This window comes from Thunnus albacares, chromosome 13, assembly GCF_914725855.1.
Source record: "Thunnus albacares chromosome 13, fThuAlb1.1, whole genome shotgun sequence".
NCBI classification, from domain to species: Eukaryota; Metazoa; Chordata; class Actinopteri; order Scombriformes; family Scombridae; genus Thunnus; species Thunnus albacares.
Genome location: NC_058118.1, coordinates 30,010,414 through 30,030,690, shown reverse-complemented (window position 1 = coordinate 30,030,690; position 20,277 = coordinate 30,010,414). Strand labels below are relative to the sequence as shown.

General features: G+C 36.0%; 2 protein-coding genes and 2 long non-coding RNA genes across 21 annotated transcripts in view; 1 reads left to right on the top strand and 3 right to left on the bottom strand.

Moving 5' to 3' along the window:
• The window catches only part of LOC122995631 (tumor necrosis factor receptor superfamily member 14-like), a 214,228-nt gene that overhangs the window by 54,653 nt on the left and 139,298 nt on the right, over positions 1-20,277 (top strand). The gene's annotated exons all lie outside the window — the stretch shown is intronic.
• LOC122995628 (tumor necrosis factor receptor superfamily member 14-like) overlaps positions 1-20,277 on the bottom strand; it is an 88,472-nt gene that overhangs the window by 35,831 nt on the left and 32,364 nt on the right. For 3 of the 18 annotated variants that reach the window (XM_044370966.1, XM_044370960.1, XM_044370967.1), the window contains 5 exons: positions 14,721-14,814; positions 14,267-14,392; positions 13,703-13,858; positions 13,046-13,133; positions 12,707-12,938 (listed from right to left, as the gene is read on the bottom strand). The exons of 4 other annotated variants lie outside the window; for them this stretch is intronic. In XM_044370966.1, the coding sequence (XP_044226901.1) occupies positions 12,722-12,938; positions 13,046-13,133; positions 13,703-13,858; positions 14,267-14,392; positions 14,721-14,814 (681 nt within the window). In that variant the 3' untranslated portion in view covers positions 12,707-12,721. Of the gene's footprint in view, positions 1-1,213; positions 1,349-2,018; positions 2,320-5,176; positions 5,344-5,450; positions 5,539-6,107; positions 6,264-6,671; positions 6,798-7,125; positions 7,220-8,808; positions 8,944-9,613; positions 9,625-12,706; positions 12,939-13,045; positions 13,134-13,702; positions 13,859-13,955; positions 13,971-14,266; positions 14,393-14,720; positions 14,815-16,403; positions 16,544-17,554; positions 17,678-18,989; positions 19,247-20,277 lie in introns of those variants that run through there. 11 more of the 18 variants (XM_044370955.1, XM_044370963.1, XM_044370954.1 and 8 more) reach the window with 9 other exon arrangements.
• LOC122995673 lies at positions 4,695-5,122 on the bottom strand. Its single transcript, XR_006406829.1, has 3 exons — positions 5,024-5,122; positions 4,867-4,907; positions 4,695-4,757 (listed from the first exon to the last, which is right to left on the bottom strand). It is a non-coding gene; the product is annotated as an uncharacterized LOC122995673 (long non-coding RNA).
• Positions 9,632-9,924, bottom strand: LOC122995678. Its single transcript, XR_006406833.1, has 2 exons — positions 9,855-9,924; positions 9,632-9,732 (listed from the first exon to the last, which is right to left on the bottom strand). It is a non-coding gene; the product is annotated as an uncharacterized LOC122995678 (long non-coding RNA).

Below are 20,277 nucleotides of genomic sequence, written 5' to 3'. Positions count from 1 at the left end.
CTGAACTAACACGGGTAAAGTGCAGTTCCTTGTTTAGAAACTAAATGAGCCAATTATGACTAATTTTTCATATCGTGGGATGATTTGTTGGGGTTAAAGACCAAAAGTCAGACCTTCAGAAGGCAGAACAGGAAGAGAAAACATCGAAGTGCAGAACTGCTTGATGTTTACTGTTTCTGTTCAATAAATATTCTCAGCATAAGACATCAGAGTTTCTGGACACTTTCTTCTACCTGATGAGTTGACCATTGATCACCATTCCTCCACAATATAGCTCTTTAACTATCCGGCTGTCTGTTCCTGCAGTTATCCACTGGTAAAATGTTTTTTAAACATTAAATGAGCTGAAATTGTCCACTATCAGAGCAGCTCCGCCTAAAGGCCAGTATCAGCGGAGCTGCTCCGCAGCACACAGCTTCAGCTGACTGACAGGACAGACAGTTTCGGCAGAGCTCCAGTTACACCAGACACAGATGGAGAGACCCCCTCCAGGTGGCCAGCACTGCTGTTAGCTGCTCTTAGCTGCTGAAGCTAAAACTGTCCTGATCAGCATATATTTGAAAATGAGCTGGGGAAGGTGGCAGTTATCATTCTACCGTTTCTATAAATTTCATGACATAGAAAACTCCCAAATGGTCAACTCTACGTCAGCATTGGATCCGCCTTTTCAGGGCTGATATTAAACAGCAGATAACAGTTTGAACTATTTTCAACACATGAAATGCCAATTTTTATAAATTTGGTGTCACTGTCAATATAAACACCAGCATCGATGTGTTAATTGATACATTTGTCAACTGATACATATATATGTAGTTCTCAAGAAATAATAAGCAATTGGCCTGATCTGAACAGGGTTAGGGTTTGAACGGGCACTGCACTAGTAATCTCAAAAGGAATCTAGTTGTAGTCCTGCAAAAGGTGACCCTGCAAGATCCCCAGTCTGTACAAAATCTTATAGTCTGTGACTAAACTCAGTGACTTGTGACACACTGTCTTTAGATGTGAGTGTCAGACTAAAGTGTAGACTACTTGAATTCTGGTGGAATTATAACTTGCATATGTATCAGGTCTCATTAGAGAGTAGTTTGAAAACATTATTAATATTACTAATATGTAATGCAGCTGATTTTGAGCTGTTGGATGTATCAGAGCTGTTCAACAACACATGACCCCCACCAGCCCCCCCTCCTTTTGTTATAAACTATTTTACCAACAAAGTTGCAGCTGTCAAAGGTTTTCTTCTCAAAGTCATTTTGTGGATCAAGTTGACAGTTTTGATGAGCTGAAGACATCATCTCACTGAGATTTGGGATGAAGAGAGATGTCACATCCAAATCTGAGGAATCTAGAAACAAAAAGAAAACATATAAATACTGCACTAAACAGTAAGTAACCTGGTTACTGTGGGTAAGAGATTAAGAGTAACTGGGTTCACAAGTAGATTTCTACTGGAAAACCTCTGATTTCTAGTCAGGTTTAAACTATCTGCACATTAAAAGCTGAACCGGTTTAAAGCAGGTTGAGCCTTTTTCTCTCCTTTGGTGAGATTAAACTGAACATTAAACTTTAAATTCTCAAAGGTTAAACTTCAGTCCTGTTTGTTTCCTATCAAAGCTCATTAAAACATATTACTGAGTCTTCAGAGACAAATGTCTGATACTCGAAGCGACTAAAACTGAAAATGAAAAGTGAAGCTGAACAGGATAAACATCATTTTAAGTGCTAAAGTTTACAATGTTCTCCTGGAAAACATTATTGGAAAAAAACAATATAGGCAACAAGCAAACAGACATCACAGCTTAAACAAAGACACGTTGTATTACGTCCGGGAATCAGAGCCACCACTGACTGCTGGTGTATTAACTTTTCTGTTTTTTTACGCACGTTAGTAAACGAGACCATTGTGTTGTGTTTTCATGTTCGACAGTCACGTTTTCAACGGTACCATCAGTAACACAGTACTTTTGTTAAATACTGTAGTTTGAAACAACAATATAACATTTCAGCCTACTTACTCTTATTGCTGTGGAACATCATCGATTGAGGATAAGTTCCCGGTCTTTTTCTTCATCTTCTTCGTACTAGTGCTCGTTCCAAACAGGCGTGTTTTGAACGCGCAGATTGCTTATTATTTCTTGAGAACCATAAATACATAGATATATATGTATATGTGTATCAACTGACAAACGTATCAATTAAAACGATTAGGATTTAATAAATTAAATGGTTATAGTCCAAACAGAAACTTATCCAGACCATGGATGAACTGATACAGGCTCAGTGCTGGACCAGACAAACTGACATTATCCTTCTTGACGGATTGCAATACCAATTTATAGATGCATACCGCCACCTACCGGAGTATGTAGAACAGGATCCTGTTTACAATAGCCTACTCAAAAAATAAACTATACTATATTCTGTTAAACAATCTGGTGTTTTCTAATAATTCAACTACCCCTCTATCTCTTCATTATATCTGACACCGTGCAGCATTTTCAGTTATGTAACACTGTGCACAAGCTTGTGAATTTACTTTTCCCAACAAAAAAAAGTGTCTTATTTAAACCAGAGTGATCAAATCTCAATCTGGATAGCACTACCTCCTCTCTTTTTTTGTATCCTATAGTATGTTCTGCCTTTACTGTCCTCATCCCACTTTTTCTGCCAATAATTTATTTTTAATAAGTACTTTACCTTCTCCTTTTCTAAATGGAAAGTCCATTATATGTCTCATATTTAGTGCTCTTTTTGCCATCCTATCTGCAAATTCATTACCCTTTAATCCCATATGTGCAGGTACCCAATGAAATTCTACTATTATTCCGGTTCTCTGAATTCTAAATAAACATTACATAATTTCAAACAATAGATCTTCCCGGATTGATTTCAAGCTTTGTAAACTCAGAAGAACTGCAGCAGAGTCAATACGCAGGACTACTGTCAGGTCTTCTTCTATCCACTGCAGACCAATAATCACTGCCATCATCTCAACTGTATAAACTTGTCTGTAATTCTATTTGCTCAATGAATCTGAAATTGTGGGATGTAGACTTCTGTTCCTACATGATCCTTCTGGTCTTTTGAGTCATCAGTAAATATCTGTGAGTAATTATAAAAATGGTTCCTTATATACTGGTTTGCACAATATCCTATTGTATTCTACCCAATCTTTCTTTAGCTCCATAACACTAAAATCAATGTTAATATTAGGAAAGAGCGATGGGGGAACATTTCTTACGGGAGTGGGGGAATTAAAACGTATTTCTTTAACATCATACTCTTCTGATTTATAATTTATTTTCCATCCAAAACCATTTCCTTTAAACTTATTATACCCCCAACATTCGTTTAGGACGTTTTAAGTAGTATTCTCCTCTCCACATCTTCTAAGATGAATCCAATAAATTAATGCAAATCTATTCTTTCTGAGTTCTAGCGGGGTTTCTCTTGATTCAACCAGCACAGCATTCTTTCGAGTTGACCTATATAAAATCTGCACCAATACAAAGTCTCAAAGTTTTGTTTTGTACACAATCAGTTTAACTAAGGTGAGATTTGACTGCTGCCCCATAAACAAAACATCCATAGTCAATTGCTGATCTCATTAATGCTTTTTATATATCAAGTAGTGTCTGCTTATCTGCTCCCCAGTTATATCTAGATGTAGCTCTCATTAGATTAATTACTTTTTTACATTTTGTTTATAGTTTTTCAACATGTGTCTTCCATATACATCTTTCATCAAGCCAAAGTCACAAATACTTAAATTCCTTTACTTTTTCTATTGTTTTTCCATATAAATTAAGCCTCTACTCATCTGCTTTCCTCCTCCTGGTCAAGTACATATAGCACGTCTTATTGGTAGAAAGTTTGAAACCCTATTTATATGACCATTGGTTTACCTTTAAAATAGCATCCTTAATCTTTCTCAACATGCTTGTCTCATCTCTCCCCCGGATCCATATATCCATATATCATCTACATAAAGCGAAGAACATATCCTTCTATCTAAATTCATAAAGACATTGTTGATTATGATGTTAAATAACACTGGACTGATAGCCCTTCCTTGAGAGATTCCGTTAGCTATATCAAATTCATTGGATAAGGCTCTAAACTTTTGATCTGACAGAAAATCACATGTTTTCACAGGTTTGTAACATTTACTGGTTTAAAGGATGAATCTCTATTTAAAGTTGCTTTTATTTCTATCATCACCCCCCAATCACACACATATATTTATTACTATTCTACTTAAACTCTTAATGCACAAACTGAAGGAAGTGGGAGGATTACATCTCCCTGTGATTACACCTTATATGATTACATGTGACAAATAAACTTGATTGATAGATGTACATGTTCTGTTTTCAGCAGTGAAATACAGTTTAAACTTAATTATAAAGACACATGGTTCATATTCAATGTACTAAAGATCAATATTTTATTTTTAGGAGGCAGAAGGACCTTCATGTAGGTTGAGACAACAAGTCCAAGTTTTTATTCCAGGCTGACTTTAGTCTCTGTACAATAATGTCTGTGAGATAATGATGCAGACTGTAGACAAGCAGTTCTTAGAGGATATTTTCAGTCTGTAGTAAAGTTCAGGAAATCAAACTTGGACTTGTTTTATTTCTCATCACTGCAAAGACAATGTGCTAGAATCCAACCTGGATTGTGAACTGGATTCTAGATCACATTTACTCTGCAGGGTCAGAAAGTGTACAAGTTCCTGTCCTGATGGTCTCATCCTAAAGAGCAGAAACATCTTTTACATTTAAAAAGACATCACAGAGTGTAGCTCAGCCAGACAGTCATCAGTCAATGAACATTTCAGGAGAAAACACAATGTTGTCTTACCTGATACTGTTTAGCATCTCTCAGCTTCCATCTCCAGTTTCCTTTTTGGTGAAATATTAAAGAGATTAATGACATGATTTAATTAGTTAAATTAACTGAGCTTTGTCATCTACTAAAGTACATTCATTACAGTGTTAAAAAGAGACAACAAACATACCTCTATGGGAATGTCTGCATTTTCCTTTTTTTCTATAATAAAACAATGAAAAAAGTCTTAATCAACAATGTCATGACCTGTCAGAAAGTATCATCCATCAAAACTATGATAATGTTTGTATTGTCTGATACAAAAAATAACAACAAATCTTACCTGATTTCTTCTTTCTGAAGTAAACTAACCCAGCTATGCCAATTAATGAAAAAAGCACCACAATCACACAGATCACAGTTGTTGTCACATTTGAACTTTGTTCTCCACATTCAGCATCAGTTGAATCAGTTCCTGGTTTGATCAGCTGAAGCTTTAGTGATTCACATCTGGAATGACAGAGGGACATTTTTAAAGGAACATTTATAGATTCCACTAATTCATTGCTGTTGTTAGAAACCAGCTGTGTCCACGGCTGATGTCAAGCTTCACTTACTGTGTGTGTGGTTGACAAGATGTAAATGTCCCATCTGAAAATGTTCCATCACTGCAGTCAGTGCACTCAGTGTCCCTGAGAGCTGTTCCTGCACAAATACAAATATACACATTGAAACTACTTCACTTTACATATTATGAAGTCATCAGTGTTATATGACATCATCACTGTCATCACATCTGTCTGATTTCATTTCAGTGAAGCTGAAGCTGACACTTGAAAATCACACATCCAATAATAGTCCTTTGTTTAATAATGATTGTTGACAAGTTTTTATATTTCACCATCTTGTCATTCTTGAGCAACGATGGAATCAGATTCATAACCAAACTACTGTTTGAGAGAAAACTACAATGATCCAAATGTCATCAGCTTCACTGCTTCATGCAAATACTTGAATCTTGAAAACACAAACTCATTTCATCTTCACGCCATTTCTCAGGAGCAATTTACACAACAAGTTGAGCAACAAGTTGACTGGTCTGTGTTCAGTTGTGACTTTTTCTACAGAATTATTGAGCTGCTTTTTTCCTGCTATCTAGTGGACAGAAATCAATACATGCAGCTTTAATAAGCAACTTGTTTGTCAGGTCATGGTGTTCCCATTTAAAACTTCAACTACAACTATAATCTTAAAGTCAGCAGGAGAAAACCAACCTTTTTGTCTGATGTATTGTCCTGGTTGACAGCTTGTGTGTTTCAGTGCTTTCACACAGCCGTCCTCTGTGGAGTCCATACAGTAGAATCCCTCCAGTGGTTGACAAACTGTATTTGATGTTGATGTACATGATGTCTTTATCTGCAGACCAGAACCTGTCAACACATACAGAGGTTACATATGAGATACTAAACTTCTCTTCTGTTCAATCTACTAGACAGCAACAGCATGCTGATCTTTTTTCTGACTTACAGACAATCTTCAGTTTTTATGACATCTTTGGGAAATGTGAAACAATAGTTTCTCCCATTTATGAATTCATATAATAATGAGCTTAGAGTAGTAAACTTGCTTGTTAGGCTCTAATTTCCACTGTGGAAGTTGTCTCAAGGCAGTAGACTCGTCATGCTGAGTCTCTGCATCTTCATAATGAAGCCGCCAACCAGACAGTTTATTCACTTCTTACAGCATTGACAGTGAGACTTGCAGTAAAAAACCTTCTGACTGGCCTTAAATCCATACTAAGGCTTCAATTTCTGCCAATAATATGAATATAAATCTACCTGCATCACAGTTTCCACAGGTAAAACACTGTTTAAGTCCAGTGGATTGATTCATGTAGGTTTCATCAGTGCAGGGCAGACAGGATATACTTGTGAACTCTGTACAATCTCTTCTAACTCGATATCCTGTGGAGAAGAAACAATGTATTATCATTATAATTATCATATTATTCACCTTATATTTTAAATAATTGCTTTTCTCTCTCTGATCCCTCTTGTTCACCAGGTGACAAATATCATACAAGCATTGTATCTTTCTGTAAATCTTCTGTCATGTCTGAATTAAGAAACAAGGAACATTTAGCTACGTAAAAGTCAGCTGTCAGAAAAAGCATCACTTTGTTTTACTGCTTATAAACAAGCAGTAAACTGTATTGATCAGCCCAGAAGTGATCAATTCTGTAAGTATCGTTGCTGGCAAACATCCTGCTTTTATGTTTCAGTTAGATCTTACCAGCAGGACACATAGGACAGCATCCTCCCGCTGTTTGGTACTCTGTTGGATGACATGCGAGGATCTGTCCAATGAAGACTTTCAGTATTATTATCTGTGAAGAGTAAAAACAGTTTTTTGTCTCAGTGAAACCTGGTTGAAGTTAAGATATTGTTGAAAACTGTCCTGAATAACTTCCTGCTTTAAGCAGAGAAAGGCAGAATAAAAGACATGACATATACAACACATAACAATGAGGTGGAAAAGAAGAAATGGAGGAATAAAACATGTGATGGTGATAACTGAAAGTGAAGGGAAGGTCAGTGGAGGAGGATGTCAATGGAGGCAAGAAGAAGGAAGAGAGGACCTGAGGGGAGAAGATGACGGCCAGGTAGGACTGAAAAAAGAAGATGAAGATATGGAGACGAAGATGATTTCAGAAGACGACTGAACAGTAAAATGACCAAAGAACACTTTTTTCTTTCCACTTTATGACTCACTGATTTTTAACTTTAAACAATCATTTGTATTATTGAGTTTTTACATTTTTACACTTCTGAGCAGTTTAATGTTATTTGTACAGTTTTATTCACTATGTGTGAAGAAGCATTTTTGCACTTTCAAAAAGTGAAAAAAGTCCTTGATGTGAGACCAGTCCTACACTACTATATAACATAGTTACAATTACACATAATCATATGTCTTCAATAGCTTTAAATACATTTCTAAGCAGTTTTAAAACTGCTTTACATGTGAAACAGTTAATAAATGCTTTATAACACACCGTGATATTGTGTGTGAAATGTCTTATAATTGTTCTTCATTATAAATGGTTTTATACTCCAACCTAACAAGACTAGATCAAAACCTAGTATATGTCTGGACTGTGTATGGTCACTGTGTCAAACTGTGTCCATTACAGTGATAGTCAGTTGTTGTGTCTATAATGTGAATTCCTGGATATTAAATGTTCATCAGCAATTTTCAGTTCCAGTAATGTTTACTGAAGTAGCAACATATGACATGGTTAAGCTACGTTTGAGTAAAAAATAAGGTTATAAATACAGTTGCAAGAACAATACTTTCCACTCATATCTTGAGATGTTTGATTTTATTATTTTTTCATTTTAATAATAACTATCTAATTATCTGTTGACTCCCCCTGCTCTGTCATCTGTTTTTCTCTCTCTTGTTTTCACTCTGCATTGAGTGTTTTGCATTATGATGGTTATTCGGGGTGTTTTAACTGTACGCTCTCCCTCCTGTCTCTGTGCACTTTTTTTCTGCCTCTTTCCTGGTCGTTTTCATGGAGGCTGCGGTGTAAATTGTAAATGAAAGTTTTGACAGTATTTTGGTTTGGAAAAACCATATCAGTCGACCCCTAGTGAATGCAGCATTCAGATTTTACTTAATGTGTTTGTGTAGATCTGTGTCAGTCCCCCAGATGGACAAATATGTGAACAACTTAAACAACACAGTAAATTAAAGTGTGAGATGTGAGTATAATTGAAAGTGTAGACTACTTGAATTCTGGTGGAATTATAACTTGCATATGTATCAGGTCTCATTAGAGAGTAGTTTGAAAACATTATTAATATTACTAATATGTAATGCAGCTGATTTTGAGCTGTTGGATGTATCAGAGCTGTTCAACAACACATGACCCCCACCAGCCCCCCCTCCTTTTGTTATAAACTATTTTACCAACAAAGTTGCAGCTGTCAAAGGTTTTCTTCTCAAAGTCATTTTGTGGATCAAGTTGACAGTTTTGATGAGCTGAAGACATCATCTCACTGAGATTTGGGATGAAGAGAGATGTCACATCCAAATCTGAGGAATCTAGAAACAAAAAGAAAACATATAAATACTGCACTAAACAGTAAGTAACCTGGTTACTGTGGGTAAGAGATTAAGAGTAACTGGGTTCACAAGTAGATTTCTACTGGAAAACCTCTGATTTCTAGTCAGGTTTAAACTATCTGCACATTAAAAGCTGAACCGGTTTAAAGCAGGTTGAGCCTTTTTCTCTCCTTTGGTGAGATTAAACTGAACATTAAACTTTAAATTCTCAAAGGTTAAACTTCAGTCCTGTTTGTTTCCTATCAAAGCTCATTAAAACATATTACTGAGTCTTCAGAGACAAATGTCTGATACTCGAAGCGACTAAAACTGAAAATGAAAAGTGAAGCTGAACAGGATAAACATCATTTTAAGTGCTAAAGTTTACAATGTTCTCCTGGAAAACATTATTGGAAAAAAACAATATAGGCAACAAGCAAACAGACATCACAGCTTAAACAAAGACACGTTGTATTACGTCCGGGAATCAGAGCCACCACTGACTGCTGGTGTATTAACTTTTCTGTTTTTTTACGCACGTTAGTAAACGAGACCATTGTGTTGTGTTTTCATGTTCGACAGTCACGTTTTCAACGGTACCATCAGTAACACAGTACTTTTGTTAAATACTGTAGTTTGAAACAACAATATAACATTTCAGCCTACTTACTCTTATTGCTGTGGAACATCATCGATTGAGGATAAGTTCCCGGTCTTTTTCTTCATCTTCTTCGTACTAGTGCTCGTTCCAAACAGGCGTGTTTTGAACGCGCAGATTGCTTATTATTTCTTGAGAACCATAAATACATAGATATATATGTATATGTGTATCAACTGACAAACGTATCAATTAAAACGATTAGGATTTAATAAATTAAATGGTTATAGTCCAAACAGAAACTTATCCAGACCATGGATGAACTGATACAGGCTCAGTGCTGGACCAGACAAACTGACATTATCCTTCTTGACGGATTGCAATACCAATTTATAGATGCATACCGCCACCTACCGGAGTATGTAGAACAGGATCCTGTTTACAATAGCCTACTCAAAAAATAAACTATACTATATTCTGTTAAACAATCTGGTGTTTTCTAATAATTCAACTACCCCTCTATCTCTTCATTATATCTGACACCGTGCAGCATTTTCAGTTATGTAACACTGTGCACAAGCTTGTGAATTTACTTTTCCCAACAAAAAAAAGTGTCTTATTTAAACCAGAGTGATCAAATCTCAATCTGGATAGCACTACCTCCTCTCTTTTTTTGTATCCTATAGTATGTTCTGCCTTTACTGTCCTCATCCCACTTTTTCTGCCAATAATTTATTTTTAATAAGTACTTTACCTTCTCCTTTTCTAAATGGAAAGTCCATTATATGTCTCATATTTAGTGCTCTTTTTGCCATCCTATCTGCAAATTCATTACCCTTTAATCCCATATGTGCAGGTACCCAATGAAATTCTACTATTATTCCGGTTCTCTGAATTCTAAATAAACATTACATAATTTCAAACAATAGATCTTCCCGGATTGATTTCAAGCTTTGTAAACTCAGAAGAACTGCAGCAGAGTCAATACGCAGGACTACTGTCAGGTCTTCTTCTATCCACTGCAGACCAATAATCACTGCCATCATCTCAACTGTATAAACTTGTCTGTAATTCTATTTGCTCAATGAATCTGAAATTGTGGGATGTAGACTTCTGTTCCTACATGATCCTTCTGGTCTTTTGAGTCATCAGTAAATATCTGTGAGTAATTATAAAAATGGTTCCTTATATACTGGTTTGCACAATATCCTATTGTATTCTACCCAATCTTTCTTTAGCTCCATAACACTAAAATCAATGTTAATATTAGGAAAGAGCGATGGGGGAACATTTCTTACGGGAGTGGGGGAATTAAAACGTATTTCTTTAACATCATACTCTTCTGATTTATAATTTATTTTCCATCCAAAACCATTTCCTTTAAACTTATTATACCCCCAACATTCGTTTAGGACGTTTTAAGTAGTATTCTCCTCTCCACATCTTCTAAGATGAATCCAATAAATTAATGCAAATCTATTCTTTCTGAGTTCTAGCGGGGTTTCTCTTGATTCAACCAGCACAGCATTCTTTCGAGTTGACCTATATAAAATCTGCACCAATACAAAGTCTCAAAGTTTTGTTTTGTACACAATCAGTTTAACTAAGGTGAGATTTGACTGCTGCCCCATAAACAAAACATCCATAGTCAATTGCTGATCTCATTAATGCTTTTTATATATCAAGTAGTGTCTGCTTATCTGCTCCCCAGTTATATCTAGATGTAGCTCTCATTAGATTAATTACTTTTTTACATTTTGTTTATAGTTTTTCAACATGTGTCTTCCATATACATCTTTCATCAAGCCAAAGTCACAAATACTTAAATTCCTTTACTTTTTCTATTGTTTTTCCATATAAATTAAGCCTCTACTCATCTGCTTTCCTCCTCCTGGTCAAGTACATATAGCACGTCTTATTGGTAGAAAGTTTGAAACCCTATTTATATGACCATTGGTTTACCTTTAAAATAGCATCCTTAATCTTTCTCAACATGCTTGTCTCATCTCTCCCCCGGATCCATATATCCATATATCATCTACATAAAGCGAAGAACATATCCTTCTATCTAAATTCATAAAGACATTGTTGATTATGATGTTAAATAACACTGGACTGATAGCCCTTCCTTGAGAGATTCCGTTAGCTATATCAAATTCATTGGATAAGGCTCTAAACTTTTGATCTGACAGAAAATCACATGTTTTCACAGGTTTGTAACATTTACTGGTTTAAAGGATGAATCTCTATTTAAAGTTGCTTTTATTTCTATCATCACCCCCCAATCACACACATATATTTATTACTATTCTACTTAAACTCTTAATGCACAAACTGAAGGAAGTGGGAGGATTACATCTCCCTGTGATTACACCTTATATGATTACATGTGACAAATAAACTTGATTGATAGATGTACATGTTCTGTTTTCAGCAGTGAAATACAGTTTAAACTTAATTATAAAGACACATGGTTCATATTCAATGTACTAAAGATCAATATTTTATTTTTAGGAGGCAGAAGGACCTTCATGTAGGTTGAGACAACAAGTCCAAGTTTTTATTCCAGGCTGACTTTAGTCTCTGTACAATAATGTCTGTGAGATAATGATGCAGACTGTAGACAAGCAGTTCTTAGAGGATATTTTCAGTCTGTAGTAAAGTTCAGGAAATCAAACTTGGACTTGTTTTATTTCTCATCACTGCAAAGACAATGTGCTAGAATCCAACCTGGATTGTGAACTGGATTCTAGATCACATTTACTCTGCAGGGTCAGAAAGTGTACAAGTTCCTGTCCTGATGGTCTCATCCTAAAGAGCAGAAACATCTTTTACATTTAAAAAGACATCACAGAGTGTAGCTCAGCCAGACAGTCATCAGTCAATGAACATTTCAGGAGAAAACACAATGTTGTCTTACCTGATACTGTTTAGCATCTCTCAGCTTCCATCTCCAGTTTCCTTTTTGGTGAAATATTAAAGAGATTAATGACATGATTTAATTAGTTAAATTAACTGAGCTTTGTCATCTACTAAAGTACATTCATTACAGTGTTAAAAAGAGACAACAAACATACCTCTATGGGAATGTCTGCATTTTCCTTTTTTTCTATAATAAAACAATGAAAAAAGTCTTAATCAACAATGTCATGACCTGTCAGAAAGTATCATCCATCAAAACTATGATAATGTTTGTATTGTCTGATACAAAAAATAACAACAAATCTTACCTGATTTCTTCTTTCTGAAGTAAACTAACCCAGCTATGCCAATTAATGAAAAAAGCACCACAATCACACAGATCACAGTTGTTGTCACATTTGAACTTTGTTCTCCACATTCAGCATCAGTTGAATCAGTTCCTGGTTTGATCAGCTGAAGCTTTAGTGATTCACATCTGGAATGACAGAGGGACATTTTTAAAGGAACATTTATAGATTCCACTAATTCATTGCTGTTGTTAGAAACCAGCTGTGTCCACGGCTGATGTCAAGCTTCACTTACTGTGTGTGTGGTTGACAAGATGTAAATGTCCCATCTGAAAATGTTCCATCACTGCAGTCAGTGCACTCAGTGTCCCTGAGAGCTGTTCCTGCACAAATACAAATATACACATTGAAACTACTTCACTTTACATATTATGAAGTCATCAGTGTTATATGACATCATCACTGTCATCACATCTGTCTGATTTCATTTCAGTGAAGCTGAAGCTGACACTTGAAAATCACACATCCAATAATAGTCCTTTGTTTAATAATGATTGTTGACAAGTTTTTATATTTCACCATCTTGTCATTCTTGAGCAACGATGGAATCAGATTCATAACCAAACTACTGTTTGAGAGAAAACTACAATGATCCAAATGTCATCAGCTTCACTGCTTCATGCAAATACTTGAATCTTGAAAACACAAACTCATTTCATCTTCACGCCATTTCTCAGGAGCAATTTACACAACAAGTTGAGCAACAAGTTGACTGGTCTGTGTTCAGTTGTGACTTTTTCTACAGAATTATTGAGCTGCTTTTTTCCTGCTATCTAGTGGACAGAAATCAATACATGCAGCTTTAATAAGCAACTTGTTTGTCAGGTCATGGTGTTCCCATTTAAAACTTCAACTACAACTATAATCTTAAAGTCAGCAGGAGAAAACCAACCTTTTTGTCTGATGTATTGTCCTGGTTGACAGCTTGTGTGTTTCAGTGCTTTCACACAGCCGTCCTCTGTGGAGTCCATACAGTAGAATCCCTCCAGTGGTTGACAAACTGTATTTGATGTTGATGTACATGATGTCTTTATCTGCAGACCAGAACCTGTCAACACATACAGAGGTTACATATGAGATACTAAACTTCTCTTCTGTTCAATCTACTAGACAGCAACAGCATGCTGATCTTTTTTCTGACTTACAGACAATCTTCAGTTTTTATGACATCTTTGGGAAATGTGAAACAATAGTTTCTCCCATTTATGAATTCATATAATAATGAGCTTAGAGTAGTAAACTTGCTTGTTAGGCTCTAATTTCCACTGTGGAAGTTGTCTCAAGGCAGTAGACTCGTCATGCTGAGTCTCTGCATCTTCATAATGAAGCCGCCAACCAGACAGTTTATTCACTTCTTACAGCATTGACAGTGAGACTTGCAGTAAAAAACCTTCTGACTGGCCTTAAATCCATACTAAGGCTTCAATTTCTGCCAATAATATGAATATAAATCTACCTGCATCACAGTTTCCACAGGTAAAACACTGTTTAAGTCCAGTGGATTGATTCATGTAGGTTTCATCAGTGCAGGGCAGACAGGATATACTTGTGAACTCTGTACAATCTCTTCTAACTCGATATCCTGTGGAGAAGAAACAATGTATTATCATTATAATTATCATATTATTCACCTTATATTTTAAATAATTGCTTTTCTCTCTCTGATCCCTCTTGTTCACCAGGTGACAAATATCATACAAGCATTGTATCTTTCTGTAAATCTTCTGTCATGTCTGAATTAAGAAACAAGGAACATTTAGCTACGTAAAAGTCAGCTGTCAGAAAAAGCATCACTTTGTTTTACTGCTTATAAACAAGCAGTAAACTGTATTGATCAGCCCAGAAGTGATCAATTCTGTAAGTATCGTTGCTGGCAAACATCCTGCTTTTATGTTTCAGTTAGATCTTACCAGCAGGACACATAGGACAGCATCCTCCCGCTGTTTGGTACTCTGTTGGATGACATGCGAGGATCTGTCCAATGAAGACTTTCAGTATTATTATCTGTGAAGAGTAAAAACAGTTTTTTGTCTCAGTGAAACCTGGTTGAAGTTAAGATATTGTTGAAAACTGTCCTGAATAACTTCCTGCTTTAAGCAGAGAAAGGCAGAATAAAAGACATGACATATACAACACATAACAATGAGGTGGAAAAGAAGAAATGGAGGAATAAAACATGTGATGGTGATAACTGAAAGTGAAGGGAAGGTCAGTGGAGGAGGATGTCAATGGAGGCAAGAAGAAGGAAGAGAGGACCTGAGGGGAGAAGATGACGGCCAGGTAGGACTGAAAAAAGAAGATGAAGATATGGAGACGAAGATGATTTCAGAAGACGACTGAACAGTAAAATGACCAAAGAACACTTTTTTCTTTCCACTTTATGACTCACTGATTTTTAACTTTAAACAATCATTTGTATTATTGAGTTTTTACATTTTTACACTTCTGAGCAGTTTAATGTTATTTGTACAGTTTTATTCACTATGTGTGAAGAAGCATTTTTGCACTTTCAAAAAGTGAAAAAAGTCCTTGATGTGAGACCAGTCCTACACTACTATATAACATAGTTACAATTACACATAATCATATGTCTTCAATAGCTTTAAATACATTTCTAAGCAGTTTTAAAACTGCTTTACATGTGAAACAGTTAATAAATGCTTTATAACACACCGTGATATTGTGTGTGAAATGTCTTATAATTGTTCTTCATTATAAATGGTTTTATACTCCAACCTAACAAGACTAGATCAAAACCTAGTATATGTCTGGACTGTGTATGGTCACTGTGTCAAACTGTGTCCATTACAGTGATAGTCAGTTGTTGTGTCTATAATGTGAATTCCTGGATATTAAATGTTCATCAGCAATTTTCAGTTCCAGTAATGTTTACTGAAGTAGCAACATATGACATGGTTAAGCTACGTTTGAGTAAAAAATAAGGTTATAAATACAGTTGCAAGAACAATACTTTCCACTCATATCTTGAGATGTTTGATTTTATTATTTTTTCATTTTAATAATAACTATCTAATTATCTGTTGACTCCCCCTGCTCTGTCATCTGTTTTTCTCTCTCTTGTTTTCACTCTGCATTGAGTGTTTTGCATTATGATGGTTATTCGGGGTGTTTTAACTGTACGCTCTCCCTCCTGTCTCTGTGCACTTTTTTTCTGCCTCTTTCCTGGTCGTTTTCATGGAGGCTGCGGTGTAAATTGTAAATGAAAGTTTTGACAGTATTTTGGTTTGGAAAAACCATATCAGTCGACCCCTAGTGAATGCAGCATTCAGATTTTACTTAATGTGTTTGTGTAGATCTGTGTCAGTCCCCCAGATGGACAAATATGTGAACAACTTAAACAACACAGTAAATTAAAGTGTGAGATGTGAGTATAATTGAAAGTGTAGACTACTTGAATTCTGGTGGAATTATAACTTGCATATGTATCAGGTCTCATTAGAGAGTAGTTTGAAAACATTATTAATATTACTAATATGTAATGCAGCTGATTTTGAGCTGTTGGATGTATCAGAGCTGTTCAACAACACATGACCCCCACCAGCCCCCCCTCCTTTTGTTATAAACTATTTTACCACCAAAGTTGCAGCTGTCAAAGGTTTTCTTCTCAAAGTCATTTTGTGGATCAAGTTGACAGTTTTGATGAGCTGAAGACATCATCTCACTGAGATTTGGGATGAAGAGAGATGTCACATCCAAATCTGAGGGACAGAATCTAGAAACAAAAAGAAAACATATAAATACTGTACTAAACAGTAAGTGACCTGGTTACTGTGGGTAAGAGATTAAGAGTAACTGGGTTAACAAGTAGATTTCTACTGGAAAACCTCTGATTTCTAGTCAGGTTTAAACTATCTGCACATGAAAAGCTGCAGAACCGGTTTAAAGCAGGTTGAGCCTTTTTCTCTCCTTTGGTGAGATTAAACTGGACATTAAACTTTGGTTCATATTTCACATCACTTTCATTCTCAAAGGTTCAACTTCAGTCCTGTTTGTTTCCTATCAAAGCTCATTAAAACATATTACTGAGTCTTCAGAGACAAATGTCATTTAGAAAAATCTTGGTATGTCTTGTTTCTTGTTACTGGATAGTGTATTGAGCTGAACTCTTGGCTTTGACCATTTGCATTAATACTCCTTACTTACTTACTTACAGCACAGCTCAGACTTGAGAGAACAGAAAGACTTTAGACAGTGTGAGTATCATAAGTGAAAGATGACAAATGATATCAGAAGTGACTAAAACTGACAGATTTAAATAGTTGAACAGCAGGTTAAAGGTCATTTTAACTGTGTTACAGTTTACAATGTTCTCTTACAAAAGGTTATTAACAAAACCAATATAGGCAACAAGCAGCCAGACATCACAGCTTTAACAAAAGAAGTGTTGTATTATATCCAGGATCAAAACCACGGCTGTAATGTTACATTCATGTCGATTTAACGAGTCTTTATTAATTATATTACTGCATTATGTGCTGCTCCTCGCTGCTGGTACTAAACACAGACTGCTGGTGTACAAACTGTTTTCTAATATATTTTACGTACATGTTAGTAAAGTTAGCGACAGCACTTCAGAAAATGCTGAAATATTAATTAGCTACATAACTGATAAACAAGACCATTGTGCTGTTTTAATGTTCGGTAGAATCAAGTTTTCAGCGGCATCAACAGTGACACAAATACTGTAGTTTGAAACAACAACATAACATTTCAGCCAACTTACCCTCCTTACTGAGATACATGGTCCAGAACGTTCAGTCTTTTACTTCATGCTACTTTCTTTTTCTTTTACTTTTACTTCTGTTTCCTGGCATGATTCCCACCCCCGCACGTTGGAGCGGAGGTGGATGTTGTCTGAACAGACTCCAAAGACGTCTGTGCATGATGTATAACCATAATTATATGTCATGCTCGGATCCTTCTGCCTCAGTGACGGAGGTGGGACTGACACTAGTCCTCTACCTGGTGATTAATGGTGGTTGGTGGTTTGAACAGATTCTTGGCTTCACTCAAAGTTAAAAGGAAAATCCAACCGTCACAGAGAGAGGAAGAGGGCAGAGGAGGCGCGATATCATTCAAATATCGAGATAGTGACGCGTATGTGTCCGCCAGTCTCTACTGTTACAGACTACTGAGCTGTTCACATGAAAAGTGAATGAAAAGAGAGAGCTAGAGAGAGAGAGGGGTCTCTCACCTCCGCACAGCCCCCCCAAGGAAGTCCTTCAGATGTTTTTGAGACAGCAGACGGGTTGTGACATATAACCACAGATCCTAGCAGACTAACTCTAGCAATACAAACAGCAGGCCGAAGTGAGCAGATTTTAGAAAAAATTGTAATAATTTCAAGCAAGATGCACAAAATGCTTCCAAGAGGCAAGAAGAAAAACCTGATTTCAGGCTGTAAAGATGAATCCAGGAGCAACCGATCATAGTACTAGAAAAAGTTTTTTTTTTTTTTTTTTTTCTTTTTAAAAACAAAGTTAATGTACAATAAAACAGTAATATCTGGAATAATGTAATGACATTGCAATGAAAACAACAGTAGCCTACATGGAAGTACACTAATAACACTAATAATCAGTCATTATAATAGTGGTAATGTCAGTTGCAGGTATATCATCACTGGCAAGACCACGAGCTTTGTAAGTCAATTTTAACAGTCAGTAATCAAATCTCAGCTGTGTATTCATGGTAATACTGTAGATCGGTTAGATACTGTAGTTCAATTCCCATAAAAGCATTATTTATTTATTCCTTCAAAAGGATTATTATTCTGATGGAAATAAGCAGGAAAACGTAGCAAACAGTTTTCACTGTGTTGGGCCCTGGCTACAAGTCAATAACAGAAAATCAATAAAAAAATGATTAAGAATTAATAATAATGGGGCACCACCCTGGAGTCAGGGAAAAAGATAGTCAATTCAGTCTCAAAATGTACTGATTTATCAATTTGGAACTTTAATTAATAATTGACTTAATAATTATAAACAAAATCACCATATCAATAGCTAGGTATGGATGAAGGATTTTGGAGTTCTTTGCAGAGCAGGTTGGCAAAATTCATTCTTGTGCAACATTAAAACAGACAACATGTATATCCAAAAGCATTTATTTAACAAAAAGGTAAAAGAGCAAAACACACAATATTAATCTAGCTAAGTGTACCTATATACAAGTGTATGTGTGTGAGTATGTATGTGTGTGTGTGTGTGTGTTACAATTGTGTTGCATGTTTACAATGTTCAATTTATGGGCTATATGTTTATAAAGGAATGTTGTAGTTTAAACCTTGTCGTAATGATTTAATCAACAGGGCCTCTGTCTTTCTAACCACAGTCTCTCATGAAAGATGTTTTACGTCGAGGCGCCAGGGGAAGAGATGAAGTAGCCTTGGATGGTAGAATTTCTCCATCAACTGTAGACCACAGTGTGCAGTTAGAGGGGAAAAAAAAACAATTAATTAGTCAATATAAAATTGGTAAAGTAGTAAATTGTATGTAGAATTTCATGTTATGAGTCTTACTGTTAGTGTGAAGAAAAATATCAAGATGTACATTTTTATATGTAGGATCTAAACTTCAGGGACGCACTGATGGAGGTCCAGACATGACCGACCACATTCAATACAGTCTTCCACTCTGCTCTGTATATTATTTGTAGTGAGCTACTTTTGAAGCACTTAACTACATTTACACACATTTCCTAAATGTGCTTCACCATAAATACACTTTAATGTGAAGGCAGTGGTAGACCTTTATTGTGAAACCTGAAGTGTACATGTGTGGTTAGTTAAAGAGCTGACTGGTTCCAGTCTAATACCTAGTGGTTTAAAGGTTGACTTCCTCCTCTCTCCACTTCCAGCCAGGATGTTATGAATGACTCTCCTGTGAAATACTGTAAAATGTATCTTGCAAGTGTGTATACAGGAAGAGATTTGTATTTTGGTTTATTTTTGTTTTGAGTAGATCATTTAGTATAATTGTGTGTGTTATTTTGCTGATAGTCCACCCTGAAGCCAAAATGTCAAATCAACTGAGTGAATAAATACTTTTGAGGGCTGTAATCCTTGTTGCTGGTGCTTCTTGGGAGTTGGGAAGAGGGGAGTCTCATTTCTATGTTGCACCAGGGTTTCCCCTACATTAGTGTGTAACAATAGTTAAGAAGCTGTTTAGCAGTTACAGCCTCATGTTAACTTACTAAGAATGGTCCCAGTGGCTTCCTGAGGTAGTATACAGATGTTAAATGTGTAACAAAGACCGTCCTGGTGTTGGATCAGTACTCTGTATTGGCATATACTCTGGGTTTAGGTACTGGAATCAAATCAGTAGAGAAGAATTTGGATCAGTGCATCCCTAGTGAACTTTCTATCTAAGTATTTATGAAGAATAACTTGACAGGTTGCACATATCAGTTGTTATTCACCTGCCTGACATCCAAAATAAAGCA